General features: G+C 29.7%; 1 protein-coding gene across 2 annotated transcripts in view; it reads right to left on the reverse strand.

Annotated features, from left to right (window-relative positions):
* Nucleotides 1–480: 480 nt before the first annotated feature.
* Nucleotides 481–15,742, reverse strand: part of LOC148304681 (uncharacterized) — a 77,517-nt gene continuing 62,255 nt past the window's right edge. Inside the window, exons 4-8 of one of the 2 annotated variants that reach the window (XM_088267916.1) lie at nucleotides 12,187–12,347; nucleotides 7,506–7,719; nucleotides 4,497–4,890; nucleotides 2,849–2,952; nucleotides 481–735 (exon numbers count right to left, since the gene is read on the reverse strand). In XM_088267916.1, the coding sequence (XP_088124042.1) occupies nucleotides 611–735; nucleotides 2,849–2,952; nucleotides 4,497–4,890; nucleotides 7,506–7,719; nucleotides 12,187–12,347 (998 nt within the window). In that variant the 3' untranslated portion in view covers nucleotides 481–610. Of the gene's footprint in view, nucleotides 736–2,848; nucleotides 2,973–4,496; nucleotides 4,891–7,505; nucleotides 7,720–12,186; nucleotides 12,348–15,742 lie in introns of those variants that run through there. The other variant, XM_088267917.1, reaches the window with a different exon arrangement.

Consider the following 15,742-nt stretch of genomic DNA (forward strand, 5'->3'; position numbering starts at 1 on the left):
ATAAAAATTCCTTTCAATTTATATTGTAAAATAATATTTGAAAAAAATCACAAAACATATTTTTGATTTGGAGTTCTTAACGCCATCACAGTTCATCCGACAAGCAAACCTTCAGAAAATATAATACATAAATGTTGTAACACTCCGTAAACAAGTGATGTTTTAGCACTTTAGTCGGGTCAAAGCTGATGGCGTTAGGATTACATTTGTAACGTACCTGAACAGTAAACCTTGCGCCAAGGTGAGATAAAACATCTGTCACAAAAAAAAACAGAAGAATCGTTAATCAGATATTGGTTCAAATAATTGTAATAAATTATGAGATTCATTAAAATAAATGCCAACTTCATAAATATTGGAAAAAAATAGAAATTAGAAATCTGACCACAAGTAATAACAAGGTATGATTTCAAATAATCGTTCTTCAACTTTTTTTTTATTAATATCGTATTATGATCTCAATGCCTTGCGGGGATGATACTCGTGTTAAAGAAAAGAATGTTTATGAAAAGAGCCTTCCGAGAACGACTCGCTATCCAAAGTTTACCAATCACTGGTTTAACCTAAAAAACAGGTTACTTTTTTTTGGCTGATTTTTTTTTTGTTTTGCTTAAGTCAGTCCAATAAGATGAGCAATTAGCATGGTTACACTTGAAACTATCGATAATGAAGAATGTATGACATGCTTGGTAGTTCCACTGAGAGTGTCGTGGTGTACAGCTGCTTGAGTTTCACCTGTTGACAAAATAATATTTTATTACGTGTTTATTGCCAAAAACGAATTACATGTAGGGGCTCGGGTAACAAATTAATAATCAATACACGTCTTTTATAAATAATAGTAAAATGTAAAGGGTAAAGGCAAGAAGTCAGGTGTGTAGTCGCATACTTCGCAAGAGAGAGAGAGAGTTAAAAATAAAAATGAAATGAATATGCATAAAAACTAATGGTGTTATATTTACGGAATATTCGATTTATGTAATGGCTTTTTTTAAGGGGTTAAAAATGTAGTAAAGTAGTCAGCATGTTTAGCTACTACTTTGCAGGTCGCTGGTTTGATTCCCAGCGGGGTTAAAATAAGTGTTTTTCCGCGCTTTTCTCTCATGCATTTAACAACCAAGAAACATTCCTTCTATAAGATGTAGTGCCCTAAACATCATTGATTGTAGACAAAGGTTAGAGGAAAAACAGAAAAATGCAACGTTTGAAATCGTACTTTCAATTATTAGCATTGGTATCCCATTCATTTAACATTTTAATTTATATTTGTTAATATATATATAATATATATATATATATATATATATATATATATATATATATATATATATATATATATATATATATACATACAATAAATATAAATATACTAGTAAATTTACTCGTGTATGTTTGGTTTATAATTTGACAAATAGATCAATCAATCATACTGTATTATCAGTAAATAACATATTCTGGTACCATTTTCTACAAGAGTATCAAAAAGCCAAGGTAATAGGTTACATTGACAGTCTTGAATAAAGAATGAAAAAATACGTAAATATTAAAATCAATATGCTATATTTTTATCGTTCCCATTTTTAATATATCATACAAAATTTTGATGTAAGAAGCAAATTATTATGAATTTATTGTGAGTAAAACATATTAAAATTGAAATAAGAGAAAAACACAAAATTTTATCTTAATTGCTATTTAAATTTGTATGTATGTGAAAAAAAAATTAAGTTGAGGTGACGATTTTATTTTTTATTTTAAATACTTGACAGGTAGATATAGTGTGTTCAGAAAAAAAATTGTTTTTCCCACTCTCACTTATCCCAGTCTTACTTATACCCAGTATATTGAACATCACGTGTATGAAGAGTACGTGATTAGTCTTTTGTTTCTGGTACCAGTTCAGGGTACTACAAAATAAAATTTTGGGTGGAATCTCTCTTGAAATCAAATCTGGGATATCCAGGACGGCAGTGAAACGCATTAACTACCACGGCAATTAAATAAATGACCAGAAAAAATATTTGTGCTACAAACAGGAAAAAAAACTTTATGTGCCCGATGTTACAAGACGAAAAAAAATTATTTGTGTTTTGAATTATTTTAGGTGAATACACATACTTATAAACAATATTTTGAGTGTGTCTAAATACTTTTTCACAAATCTGGATTATCTCCAATTACAAGAGTTAATTTTCATAATACTTTTTGACATCTCATCAAAGATGAAGAAAAATATGGAAGTCTGGAAGAATTTGAGTAGTGTGGTTGTCAATAATGGGTAGAATTGGTGAATGTTACACGTGTGTAAAGTAATCACTTAAACCAGCCTATGACGGTCGTTACCCCGTTAATGCCCACACTTCCATATTTTTCTTCATCTTTGATGCGATGTCAAAAAATAATATGACACATATGTACATATCGTTGTCGTACAGGAGAAAGTGACCAACTAACAAAACGTAAAATGTTCAGGAGGGTCATTTAAGTCACTTTTGGTTGGCAAAATAATGAACATCAATGCAGTTTTTCATTTTTAGCAAGTCAACATATTATACTTCCGAGTTTAAAATCGCTTTGGGATTTTTTCAGGGCAATATTAAAGCTAGTAAGATATCAAATAGTCAACGATCACGTTTTTGTAAACAAATGCACTTGGTCACTTTCTCCTGTATGACTACGATATGTATACTCGTATAATGCTTATATTATATAAATTATTTTGATTACAAAACGCAACTATCGAGATTATTTTTGGCATTGAATTTCATTATACCTTACCATATAACATTTGAAATCATACGGTACAGTAAGTAATTGGTTAAAATTAGATTTTTTTATTATTACTTACCACTTAACACCTGCACTTGGACAGTGACTGTGGAAGCGTTCAGAATAGAACACGCGTAGGCACCGCTGTCTTTCTGATCGGCATGTGAAAGTTTGAAGGTCGAACTGAAAATCAATTTCGCAATCTGAAAATCGTAAATCATTACCCAATTTACGGTACGTTGTAAATTTTATACCTGATTTGCCGTCATAAATCTAAATATTCCAAATACTCCAACTATTTTCACGATAAATTTAATTCTGTTGGGTTAGTCAAATTGAAAATTCTTGTCATTCAATGGAAATAATATTATTGATCAAATGGGCAAGTAAACTTCTAGGCAGTGTGAAACAAAACGGAAATAATTTATATGGTATATTTAATCTTTCTTTTGATTTCTACGGTGTACTTGGTACATTTTTTACCATACACCATACAGCAAAAACTGTAATATCAATCGATGTTTTATTTTTTAATGTAAAATACTTATAAAAGTGGGGACTGACTGGAGCATTTCGTCGTAACGTAACATTCGCGGCGAGCGTCCGACTTCGGATGGAGAAATCGGAACGCTGAACTGACTATACGAATGCTTGCAACGCAACGTTACCACTAAATGACTTCTAAAACATTGGTTCTCAAATCTGATTTATAAAATCCACAATATTTAAACAAGAACTAAGTTCTAAACCTAATGAAAAAAAAAATCGCGATTAATACTTTTTTGTTTCCAACTTTGCTAACGATAAATTTGAGTGACAGAAAAAAGTATATTTGAGACCCATATTTCTATGTACTGGTTCTGTTTATTATTAAAAGTATTATAACACGTGTTACATGGAATTGTATTTATTTTATTTTTTGTCATTTTTTTACGAATTATTTAAATCTTTGAGATTATTTTATACTTCTACTTTTAGAAGTATTTATTTATCATTGCTTCAATGAACAAATAATGAATTTGGTTTTATTTCAATTGACTCTAACTTCAAACATTTTGTTACATTAAGAAGCCTTTCCTTACCTTTTTTACCAAAGAATATTTTAAATCATGATGGTAAAAAAAAAATTACATATTCAATAAATTAAAAATTATTTTTATTTTTTGAATGGATTTCCATGATTTAAAAAAAATATCTCAGCTCCATAAATTAATTAAACGTTTGCTTGTCCTTTGCTTGATTTTTCAAAGATTTTGGGATTTTGGAATCAATTTACTGTGAATGATATTATTTAGTACTACTAAAATACTTATTTATTAGTTTTTTTTTAATAATTAAATAATTTTATTTGGAAAAAAATACAGCTAAATTTGCATCAGATGATATATCAGAGAGACTTATTAAAATACAAAAAATATTTTCGGTACTTATGGTCAGGAATTGAACCCTGGTAATTCGTCAGCAAGATACTTCTATTACTATTCCACTGCTAACCTGAATAAATTATAGACTTAATTTAGGGCGTGGAATTAAAATTAAGAACACCGAACATTTTCCAGTTCAAATCTAACTTAAGCAAGTAATAGTTTGGAGTACATAAATTAAAGAAATTCTCAGTCCTTACCCGAACAATGGTTCGACTTAAATATCCCTCGAACAAAAGATCAAATCAGGCCTACCGTGGAGAATACCAAAACTAATTCACGTTCAACTCGCTTCCAACTTACCTCATATTCCTGGCCGTAACTTTCTCGGTTAAAAGTTTCCCATCTTTGTACCACGTGATTCCATAAACGTTATTGTTCGCGCTGGCCCCATCTACTTTGTCTTTCGGTAAACCGCTATTGTTCGTCAAGGCTTTGGTCACATTTTCAGATAGGACCGACTCCGAGGAGTTGCTCGTTGTCGTCTGGTTGTCGACGCTCGGGGGGTTGGCAGTCGTTGTCGGAAGAGTGAAGATGGGCTTGTTGAATACGGGAGAAGGGGTTGAAGTAGTGACGGAATTCAATGTCCCGGTGTAGGCTCTTGAGACCCGACAAGAAAGCTCTATGGAGCTGCCGGCTTTGTAGTATCGATCTCGGACTTCGTGGCCTTGCTCGTCAACTATTTTCAAAATAGGTGCTAGAGAAACAAGTTTAAAATGTATAAGCAAAATGGTATTTATATATTTGGCAAAGACTTTGTGGAATTTAAGGTTTTTTTTATTCAAAAATAAAACACTTGTATGAGACCACTTTTATGACTTACAAACAACCACAAAAATATGTCTTATCCATGTGTTATATTCATATATATTAGTAAAGATTTTTTATCAAACTTTTTTTATTTCAATGATAAATTTTCCGTTCCATTTAGTAATTTTGTCCTTTTATTCAAATTTTTCCTTTTCAATAAACCATAGCTTAAAATATCAAATGAAACTGATTTTTTTGTCCTTATTAACTTCAATTTGACAAAAATGATTTTCGGTCTAATTTTTTAGTATAAATATCAATTCGATCATATAATTCTAATTCACGATTTACTTTGAAACATTCATTCTTAAATTTATACAAAATTCTTACTTTCCTGAAATTTGTAATTCGTATTTTAGTGTTCATTTTTACATACTAAAAACGAAATACCTTATGATTTCAAAGGAAAAAAAAAATTATATTACCTAAATCTGACGTTATTTTTTATTTTAATTGTGTTTGTCATCTTGATTTTAATATGTATAAAATGTAAAATCGTCTTATTTTGTTACACCCTAAATATAAACGCTCGGCTACCGTTCTGGAGGTCTTGGGTTTGGTTCCCAGGAGGAGGTCAAATAAATATTAGAGATTTTTTCACTCTCATATTTTGTCAATATTATACCCTGGACTGGTACCTGAAGCGAAGGGCTGATCACATTTCCTTTATGTGTTAACGAACAAGATAACACTGCGTTTACATGATGCAGTACCCTATGCACTACTGGGTACGGATAAGGGTTGAAAAATATATATTTATATCTTTTATTGTTATATAGGTTCATATTTAACCTTCCCACGTTTTTTTGTAATTTCTAAATATTTTAATAAATTTTGTTTCAAATACTCAACTTTGAATTCTACATATTTTATTTTATTTATTTAATTTGTTTATTTGTAACATATTAGTCAGAAAAAAATAAGACAGCAACGGTTCAGGTTTAAAAATATTTTCCTCTAGCCTGTATTTTAAATTAAATTTTGAACACGCCTCTCCACACCAGCAACAATGCTGTTTTTAAACACATTCATAATATTAATAGCAACATGACCTTGTTCTTAATGCTACATTAACCTGCGCTCTCCGATTTGAATATTTCAGCAGTTAAAAAACTCAATTTAACTGAAGGTATGATATAGCCTTCCTGAATAACGTCCCTTCAAGTATTCAAGCCTCCAACCCATTGATGCTTGTCTCACAGATTCAAACATCTGTGGAGGTCCTCACCAAAACGTTACATTTCCAATATTGCACAAAAAATCCTTTAAATGCAAATCCATTATGCTTAGTAATAATAATTAAGTAATAAAACTCTTATCCACACCCAATGGTGTATAGGGCACTACGTCATATAAACGCAGTGTAATCTTGATCGTTTACACATGAAGGAAAGGTGATCAGCCCTCCGCTTCAGGTACCAGTCCAGGGTGGTATTTAATAAATATTACAGTAAAAAATCACTTATATTTATTTTACCCCCCTTGGGAATCGAACCCGGGACCTCCAAAATGGTAACCGAGCGTGCTGACCATTGCACTACAGAAGTGGACAAAAATTATGTTCAATGTATTATACTGAAATCTTAATTAAAGTCGCGACAAAACGTGACCAATCTTGTGTTAAACTAATATGAAATCATTGAAATGCACCAAAACGTAACAATTTTACAAGCTAGAATTCCTGATTACTTTAAATCATTTCTAACGCAAATGTAACGTTTTGGTGAGGACCTACACATCTGTGAATAGCGCGCACATTGTACGTCATTAACCCCTTAAACTACTCTAAACCCTTACCTCTATCATGATGGAGTAATTGCCAAATATGTATAGGTATAATGTACCATACTAAATACAACGTTTGAGACAAGTACCCCCAAAAGAGAAATTAAACGATGAATTTCAAAGTTGTATTCATACTCGAAAACGGATATTTCTTAGCATTTTTTTTTTCAAAAGACCTATTCTTTGGCTATTGAAAAAGTTCTAAGATTTGTAGTCGTTATGAACTTTTGACTGAAGTAAATATAAAATTTGAGTATTTTTGAAACCCTTATCCGCACCCAATGGTGCATAGGGCACTGTATCATATAAAAGCAGTTTTATTTTGATCACCAACACCAGAAGGAAAGGAATCAGCCCTGTGCTTCGGGTCCGGGGTAATTTTGAATAAATATTAGAGTGTAAAATTACCACTGTTTATTCGACCCCCACCCTGGGAATCGAATCCGGGACCTCCAGTACAGTAGCTAAACACGCTAACTATAACACTACGGAGGCGGACATCTAAGTTGATTAACTATGGAAAAAATTCTAAGACTTGAAATCGGTATGGACCAATTCAGCTTTCTTTACTGATGACTGTGGCAAACAAACAAAACAAAAAACCAACACAAACACAATTTTTGCAAAATAATTCAACTTATCAACTAAAAAACGTATGCTTACTGACATCCGATAGAATTTCAATGGACAATATTTTTTTTATAACTTGTAGCTTACCTAAGACAGTGACGTTTGTGATGAGTACTCTAGGGGGATGAGTAGAAACCTGACACATATACAGTCCAGCATCATCCCTCTGTACCGGGTTGATGCTGAGCCTCCAATTATTAGGATACTGAAACTTAACCGCTATTCTTGAATCTCCACTGTAAGTTGTGGCCCCGACTGTCAAAAGGTGGACCTTGTCGGCAGTTTTGCGTAACCACATCACCTGTGAAGAAAAAATGTTTTAATTCAATTTTAGTACTATTATCATCACGCTGTTTCACTAGAAGGGTAGGCAGAAAGTATGAAAATCTACACTTGTCTATCCTGACATACACTCTCAGCTCATTGGTTATTTTATTATTAAAATATAACTTTGTTTCAAAATCGCTACAAATATTTTACATTTTTTTTTATATATTTTAAAAGCATTGATAACTTTATGGTATGGTATATATAAAAAAGTGGTATTAAATAATGTAAACAATGGTTGATAAGAAGAGTATTTTATAATAACTTAATTATAATGTCTACTGGTTTTAAAGCTAACCGCTTTTGTTTCAAGACTGATTAAAACATATTAAGATTTTTATTCTTTATCAGTTTTGAAAAAGAAAAGGCAAGTTTTGAAACCGGTTGTTATAATGAAGTTAAAATTAAATTTCTTGAGTGTTTTTTGTTTTGGATTCTATTCGTAATTGTCATTTGGAGTTGGCGTATTCGCTACGCAATCCACAATACAAACAATATTTAGGAGTTTTAAATTATATATTTTAAATCATATTTTATAAATCATATTTTCGTATGGTGTACAGAGTGCGTAGAAGTCTTTGGTAAGGGAAGGGTAATTAATTATGAGTATTTCAATATTTTGAAATTTAGTATATAAACCCTAAAGGTGACAAGGTTCTTGTCGAAGGCGTTTGGATAAAATGTACCAATAAAAAGTGGTTAAAAAAATTGTTTAATTTAATAAGGTTTTTAAAATAAAATATTTAAAGTGAATTTAAAACAATGTTTAACTTACAGTGAATTTAAAACATTTATGTTCCAATTACGAAATGGAAAATCACAAAGTTATTGCTTCAAATGTTAATTACATTTTTTTCTGGCTACATCCTAACTTATCATCTTTGAAGACTGTTGATGTCAGCTCTTTTTGTCCTCCTTAACGTCACCTAAACCATGACTTTCAATCATATTTCTTTTTGCAGCATTCAAGATTTCTTTGATCTTCCTCTAGATGTTATTCGAAGAAGATTCACGGTGATGCTCCACAGAGTTAATGCCGAATCAATAAATAACAGAAAATCTTTTTAAATTTTTTTCTTAGTCGTGACATTTATAAATCCATTTTCTGATTTTCTAAAAGTACTTTTTACTTACTAAGTAGGTCATCAGCTTCTGACACGTTTAAGTTAACTAGTTTATTTGAATATGTATCTCATTTCAAAAGCAGAAATGTCGCAAAAGAAACGGAAGAATAAGTTGACATTTGAATTAAGTGGAAATAATTTACTAACTTTAAACACAAACAAGATGAGAATTCGAAATTAATTATCTTCATCTCGAGAAAATGAAAATAAAAATGGACGTTAAAAATTCATTTTTAATGCGGAGAGATCGTTGAACTACAAAAATAAACAAGCAAGCGAAAAAAAGCTCTCAGAAAAGTTTATATAAACATTTCACACCCACGTTACACCTTTTTCTGAATAATAATCTCTTGATAATATTATCTAAAAGATTTCGTGTTACTTTTTTTAACTATGTTCAAATATTTTACTTCGATACCAGAAAAGTAAATTAAACAAATCAAAACTATAAGAAAGCTTTACTTTACTTGTCGATAAACAACTTTTTTTGGATGTTTCAACACAAGAGCTAGAAAGTAGTTTTCCATACTTTAAGCCGTCAAAGTAAGTTGTGATAAAAATCGATAGCTTTTTTTTACTTAACGCCAAAAAATCTTATATATTGTAATATTTTAGGCTCAAATATTTTTTTAATATGTAATTTGATGTAATGTTGCTATATTTACTGTGACACATTCGTTAAAAAGTATTCGTTTGGAGACATTTAAACTCCGTAGAAAATTATCTCCAAAATATAAGATTTATCAAATCTTATGCATAATATTCTCAAAAATATAACATTTCCTTTTATCAAGGCAAAATTGTATAGTAGTTTATTAATTAGAATCATTAGTTTTAATTTAGCTTTTTACTAGCTGTATCCGTTAAGAGAAAGTCTGGTTAAATGGGCAAAGAAAGAAAATAGAAATCATACACAATTTGAAGTAATGAATGCTTGTGAAGAAATTAAATATACTCATAGTCTGTGAAACAACGATGCAAAACTGTATGTTTGATGGAAATGGCAGCATCATCTATTGAAATAAATATAAACACGGTCAATATTAGTAGAATGTGTCTGTGTCTGCACGTGACCTCACTAGCTAGCAACCGTGGCATTAATACTGACGAACATGCCCATATTCTTACAGACCTGATAGTTTAGAATGCTGTCATAAACAGAGTGACAATTTTTCAATCAGAGTGAATACATATCCATCCCTAAAGATGACAAGGCGCTTACCAAAACCGGCTTGTTAAACAACTGCACCAAAATAAAACAATTTCTAAAAACGTATTATGTTTTAATTTTATAAAGTTTATACAAGTTTATACAAAACATTCAAGAAAAAAATCAGAATAATTACATCAAAATATTTTTTTTCAGTGTCTGATGAAATTGCCCTTGTATAATTATTTTATGGTAAGTATGCCATATCAATTTTCCTTTATTATTTATTAAAAGTACTTACTTCTAACACAATATAAATAGCTTATTTATATAGGTACCTATTCAGTTCATAACTGTAACCAAAAGGATAGGAACGCTGACAGTTTAAGCTTTGTCAGCATCTCTCTACTCTGTCGATAACTGCTCGTTTGTAAGTATTTATTGGTCGATTGCAAAAGCGAATTCTACCATGAAATGAAAATTGAAATTTCAAGTGGGCGGGATTAAATTATTTTTGAGTTTGGCAAAAGTGGTCTGAAGAAAGAATTATTATCACCGATTCAACTCATTGAAGAAAAATGGTCGAATATTAATGGCAGAACCAGCTGCCTTAGACATTACTTGAAATGTGAGGATAATTCCATAATATTTTTTAACGTTTTTCTAACTAACAAAAAAAGCTTCTGACAGTTATCATATTTAGTTAAATCGTATATATTTTTAGCGTTGTTGGGCATAATTATGTATGTCAAAGAGAGCAAAAATAATTTTAACACTGAAACCAGCCATGGACTGGTGTAAAAGTCTGTAAATAGCCAGGCATCTTCATCTCAATATAGCTCATTAATTTTGAGATATAAATAAAAATATACATAGTCTATGTAAAATCTTTAAATTTTGTATAATGAGCAAAACAAAAATAATTTTCTTTTTAATTAACGGTTTCCTCCCTTTAAATTATTATAAAATATAAAAAAAATTCCATGCATACATTTTCTAAAATATATAAATGGATGTTTAGTAAATGCCTTTATATTTCTGTTTTCTGTAAAAATCAAAAGTCTTATTCGTTTTACTAAAACAATATTTGATTGTTTACTAAACTTACATAAGTCAACACAGAGTTCATTTAACCTTGAAACTTAGTAAAAATAACATTATGATTTAGCTCAATTGAAGTGTATTTTATGTTTAGCTTAAATTTACATTAAATTTACCCCAATCCAACCTTAAGTTAACCTCTAAGCAACCTCAAATTGACCCGTAATTAAATTTCAGTTAACCTTAATTAACAGTAAATTTCTTTGTTGTTACTGTTTTGTGGTACAGCGAGTATATTGCTTAATTGTCTTTGATATAAGAATGCCACGACTTAGTACAAGAACAATAATATTTATTGATATTTATTGGTGAAAATTAATTTTAAATAAAATTATTTTCATTATTATATATTTTTTAAATAAAAATATGAGTGTTTTTATAATTAACTAAAATACTTCAATTTCGTACTATTACGTGAGCCTACATGGCTCATTTTAAAATTTGGTAACAAATTATGGTAGAGTCGGTTCGAATCCAGAAACTCACGAAACCACCGCGACATATACATGCAATCGACACTCGTTGGATATTGATCTGTACCATGTGTCTGAAGGAGTTTTCCGAAGCGGGATTCTTCAACACCTTTAGCAAAAGTATTCTTGCTTATTTTCTATTTTTGCCTTTACCTATGTACCTACCATTAATTACCTACCATTTAATTTATATTTAAGGAATTTAATGTCTTAATTTTTCTTTATATCTGTAGAAAGGTTGTTATATTATGTATTTTTTCCCTCGTTTTAAAATTTAAACTTTATATTATAATAAAACAATAGCCATATAACAAAATTAAAAAACAAATATAAAACAGTACAAGCTTGATCTCTTAATAAAAGACTATTGAAAAAATAAGGTCACTATGAATAACTCATTAGTATGGCTTCATCAGTTTGATGGTGTTGGTAATGACCAAACTTGGTCACCGGCCAAATGAAATAAAAATCCATAAAGCCATATAGTTTTTGTTTTATTATTCAATGACTTTGAATTGAATTTTTATACGTACCGTCTTATTGCAAAGCACTCCAACCCTAAAACTAACTTTGAATTGAACTTTTATACATACCGTCTTATCGCGAAGCATTCCAACCCTACAGTTGAGTACAGCTTCGGAGGCCAGATGAGTTCTGACCTGAAGTGCCGAGGCCCCATTGAGAGGCTCGTCGAAATATGGTCCCCAGTGGTGTTCGTGGTGATGTTTCGGCTGGTGGCGAAACGGGTGAAGATCTAGACAAAAATATAAATTTGAATTTAATTTATTTTAGCAACGGACGACTAATACAGATTGGAATCGTCAAATAATTAATATTTTACAAAAATGAGCTTGCATTTATTGATTTATCAACATAGTTGGAGAAGCTGTGGATATCTGGGCTTACAATGTATCATTGACAGGTTTAATTCACCATTTTATACACCATGTAAAATTTACCGTTGTACCCATGATTGACAACCATATTGCTTTTAGTTTTTTAAGTTCTAGCTATGTATCAATTGTAAAGGTTTACTGCATATTACTTCCTGAGCGACATACTAGTATAAAGTTAAATTTAAAAGTTTTTTACAAAAATTTGTTTACAAAAATTTGGATTATGTTAGTATATAACCAAACACTGTGAGTGGTTAAATACATTTAAAAATTACTCACATAAACAAAAAAAAACGAACCACAAAGTAAATATTTAAAAACAAAACAATAGTTTGTTAACTCCTAAGTGAGAAAAAATTGTGATCAATAACTTGCGTATACTAAAAATAATGTAAACTTTTTATATTCACTGTCGATAATATTTGAAAACCTTATTTAACTTCCTTTTTTATTGGCTCCATTTTCTTTGTATATTAAAAAATATGTTATTATACATTTGATTTTAAAATTGAAACACGTGTCACAGTAGATTTTAAAAAATAGTGGTATATACTAAGTAAAATTTTAGTTAAAAATAGAAAGTGACACATAGGAGCACCATTTCACATTTTTTTACCAAATAAATACATCAATTTGTTTTTTTTTTTAATTACTTATGTTATAAATCTTAACAAACAATAACTGTGATCACGCTAGTACCTGATTTAAAATATATTTGAAAAATTATACACGCTTAGATTTTCATTGAAAGGAATACAAAAATCTCCGTCAAATAATGTTATATAAATTTCAAACCATTGAATAGGGTTTGACATTATAAATAATAAACAAATATTTTTCAATAGGCGAATGGTTAAAAATCGAGTGATTTATGACGCTTTAAGATCAAAAGTGGAGGCACGTTTGAAGAATAAATATTGGAAAATCTTTTTGAAAAATCTATGGGGAGTAAACAATGCATAAAGTTTTTCTAACCCTTATTATTACCATAAGGACCTCAGCCGGTCTCTTTTCTCCCATCGTTCTGTTCTATATCATCCCTCTCAACCTCAGCATCTCAGTGAAGCCTTTATTTTATGTATGGACTAGACTCCTAAATCTTTCCCAATTTTCAAGAAGTGGTTTTCTCTTGCATATTTTTCTCCATCGCTCCGTATATTCTACTGTAGAATGCCAACAACAGGACGGAGGAAAAATAGAACGGAATGAATGATGTTCTGAGGAATTGGGGTTAAAACAAAGTGTCCGCCAAATCTGTTTATTCGTGGGACAATTTTATTCAGACAAATGCTGATACATTTGCTTCTGGCAAAATTATACCCTCACCTACCCTCTTCGACAAATTTATCTCGCCTTTTTCCTGTTTTCCAAAGCTTGTTGTTCTGAGCTCGGTCGATAAAAGAATTGTGGTTATATAGGCTTGTCTTATAAAATGTTTTCAATACCATAAAGGCTGTAAATATTTAATCAACAGGATATGGAGGTCAATTGGTACTTTTAGACACATGTAGCTTTTAAGAAATGCGTACCATAAAAGCTTAGGACGTAAAAGTTCACCGAGTACTAAATTAAAGGTGACTTAATGTGATCTATTTTTTTGATGATTGATAGTGGTATCAAGTCAGTTGGACAGAATAACAAGATTCATTATCGCACCGCGAAATTTTTTAGCACCTTTGAAAACGCAATACAAATATGACTAAGTTTTAAAACAATTTTTTTTTATTTTAGGTATCAATTTTTTTTTATAAATACAAGAACATGTATTAAAAAATATATTGAAATATTGAAAAATTATTGTTTTTTACATTTTTCACTTGTTTTTTTTTTATAGCATGATTTTTATATATTTCTTTGGGTTTCATAGATAAAGAGTTGATTTTGGATTTTTATATTTTATAATTAATTTGGATTTGAGATTTATTTATTTTTGTATTTTTCAATTACTTGTTTTTGTACTTTTAAGTCTTTGATGTAAGAGTTTTTTATTCTAAAAATAAAAAGTTAAAAAAATCTCCTTTCAACGTCTTATTAACATATATTGTGTATATTGTTAAATTATTAATCCCTTCTAATTTCACAGGTATAAGGGTCCCCCTTAAGCAAGTATAAAATATTGAATAAAGGTTTGAAAATACGGTTATTATTCCAATCCATCCCTTACTATTAATGGATGAAGAAAATAAAGAATTTTTAGGAAAAGGCAGGTACTCGTAGAGGTATTTTATAATTTAATTGTTCTGTAATAAATCATTTATTTTCTAAGTAATACCTCTTTTCAACAAAAAAAATTGGTAAATACTTATCGATTTGTGTTTTCAGGTTTAAATAATTTTAAAAGAAGTAATTTATCGAATCGCTTTGTACATAATGATTTACCTTTCGGTCAATTAAGCTAACAGTGTTTAACGGTATACAAAAAAAATATATATATATTTCAAAAAAATCAAAGCACATTCCAAGGTTAGCTTTGAAGTTTCATTAACTATCGAACAATAAAGATTTACGTTGTTTTTTGCATATTCGATTTGATATTTTTGAATATTTAATTTTGAAGTTGGATTACAAGCGAAGAAGTTTTTCAACTTGGACTTTATTTTTTAAAGTTTGGACTTTATTTTTTAAAGTTTGGACTTTATTTTTTAAAGTTTGATATGGGTTTTAATCAAAATAATGTAAGAATGAAAAATTTGTTTACGAATAGCAGTGCAAAAAATTGTGAAATTTTTTCGCTTGAACTATATAATATGTAGATCAATAAAACAATACCAAATAAAAAAATAGCAAAATAAAATTTACAATCATTATTTTTTTATTGATCTCCAAGCAATAAAATATTTTTCACATTTAATATCCCTATACTTTCTTTCCTATCTACCCTCTTTAAGTAAAGGTTTTTCGGGTTACACCCTTTAAAATTTGCACTGCGTTATTCATATGTAAACTTCCATGTAGATACGTAGACCAGTTACGTTTGTATTAATATATTTACCCTTGAGGTAGTGATCCAAATTTATTTGTTTATTTATAAATATAAACTAAACATTCTTGAATAAGGAAATTTTATTTTCAAAACCGAAATTTTATAGTACTAAATAAAAAATAAAAAACTTAAGTCGTGTTTCATTTGTTAAAAAAAGTGACACAAAGCATTAGAAACAATATTTAAAAAATATTTTGAGATCTTTTAACCTTTTATTTTCTCAATCAGCAGTTGAATAACACCCAGCGTATTATTAATCAATATTCATTA

This window comes from Brachycentrus maculatus, unplaced genomic scaffold (genome assembly GCF_059751285.1).
Source record: "Brachycentrus maculatus isolate JH-2025_06_01 unplaced genomic scaffold, ASM5975128v1 h1tg000307l, whole genome shotgun sequence".
NCBI classification, from domain to species: Eukaryota; Metazoa; Arthropoda; class Insecta; order Trichoptera; family Brachycentridae; genus Brachycentrus; species Brachycentrus maculatus.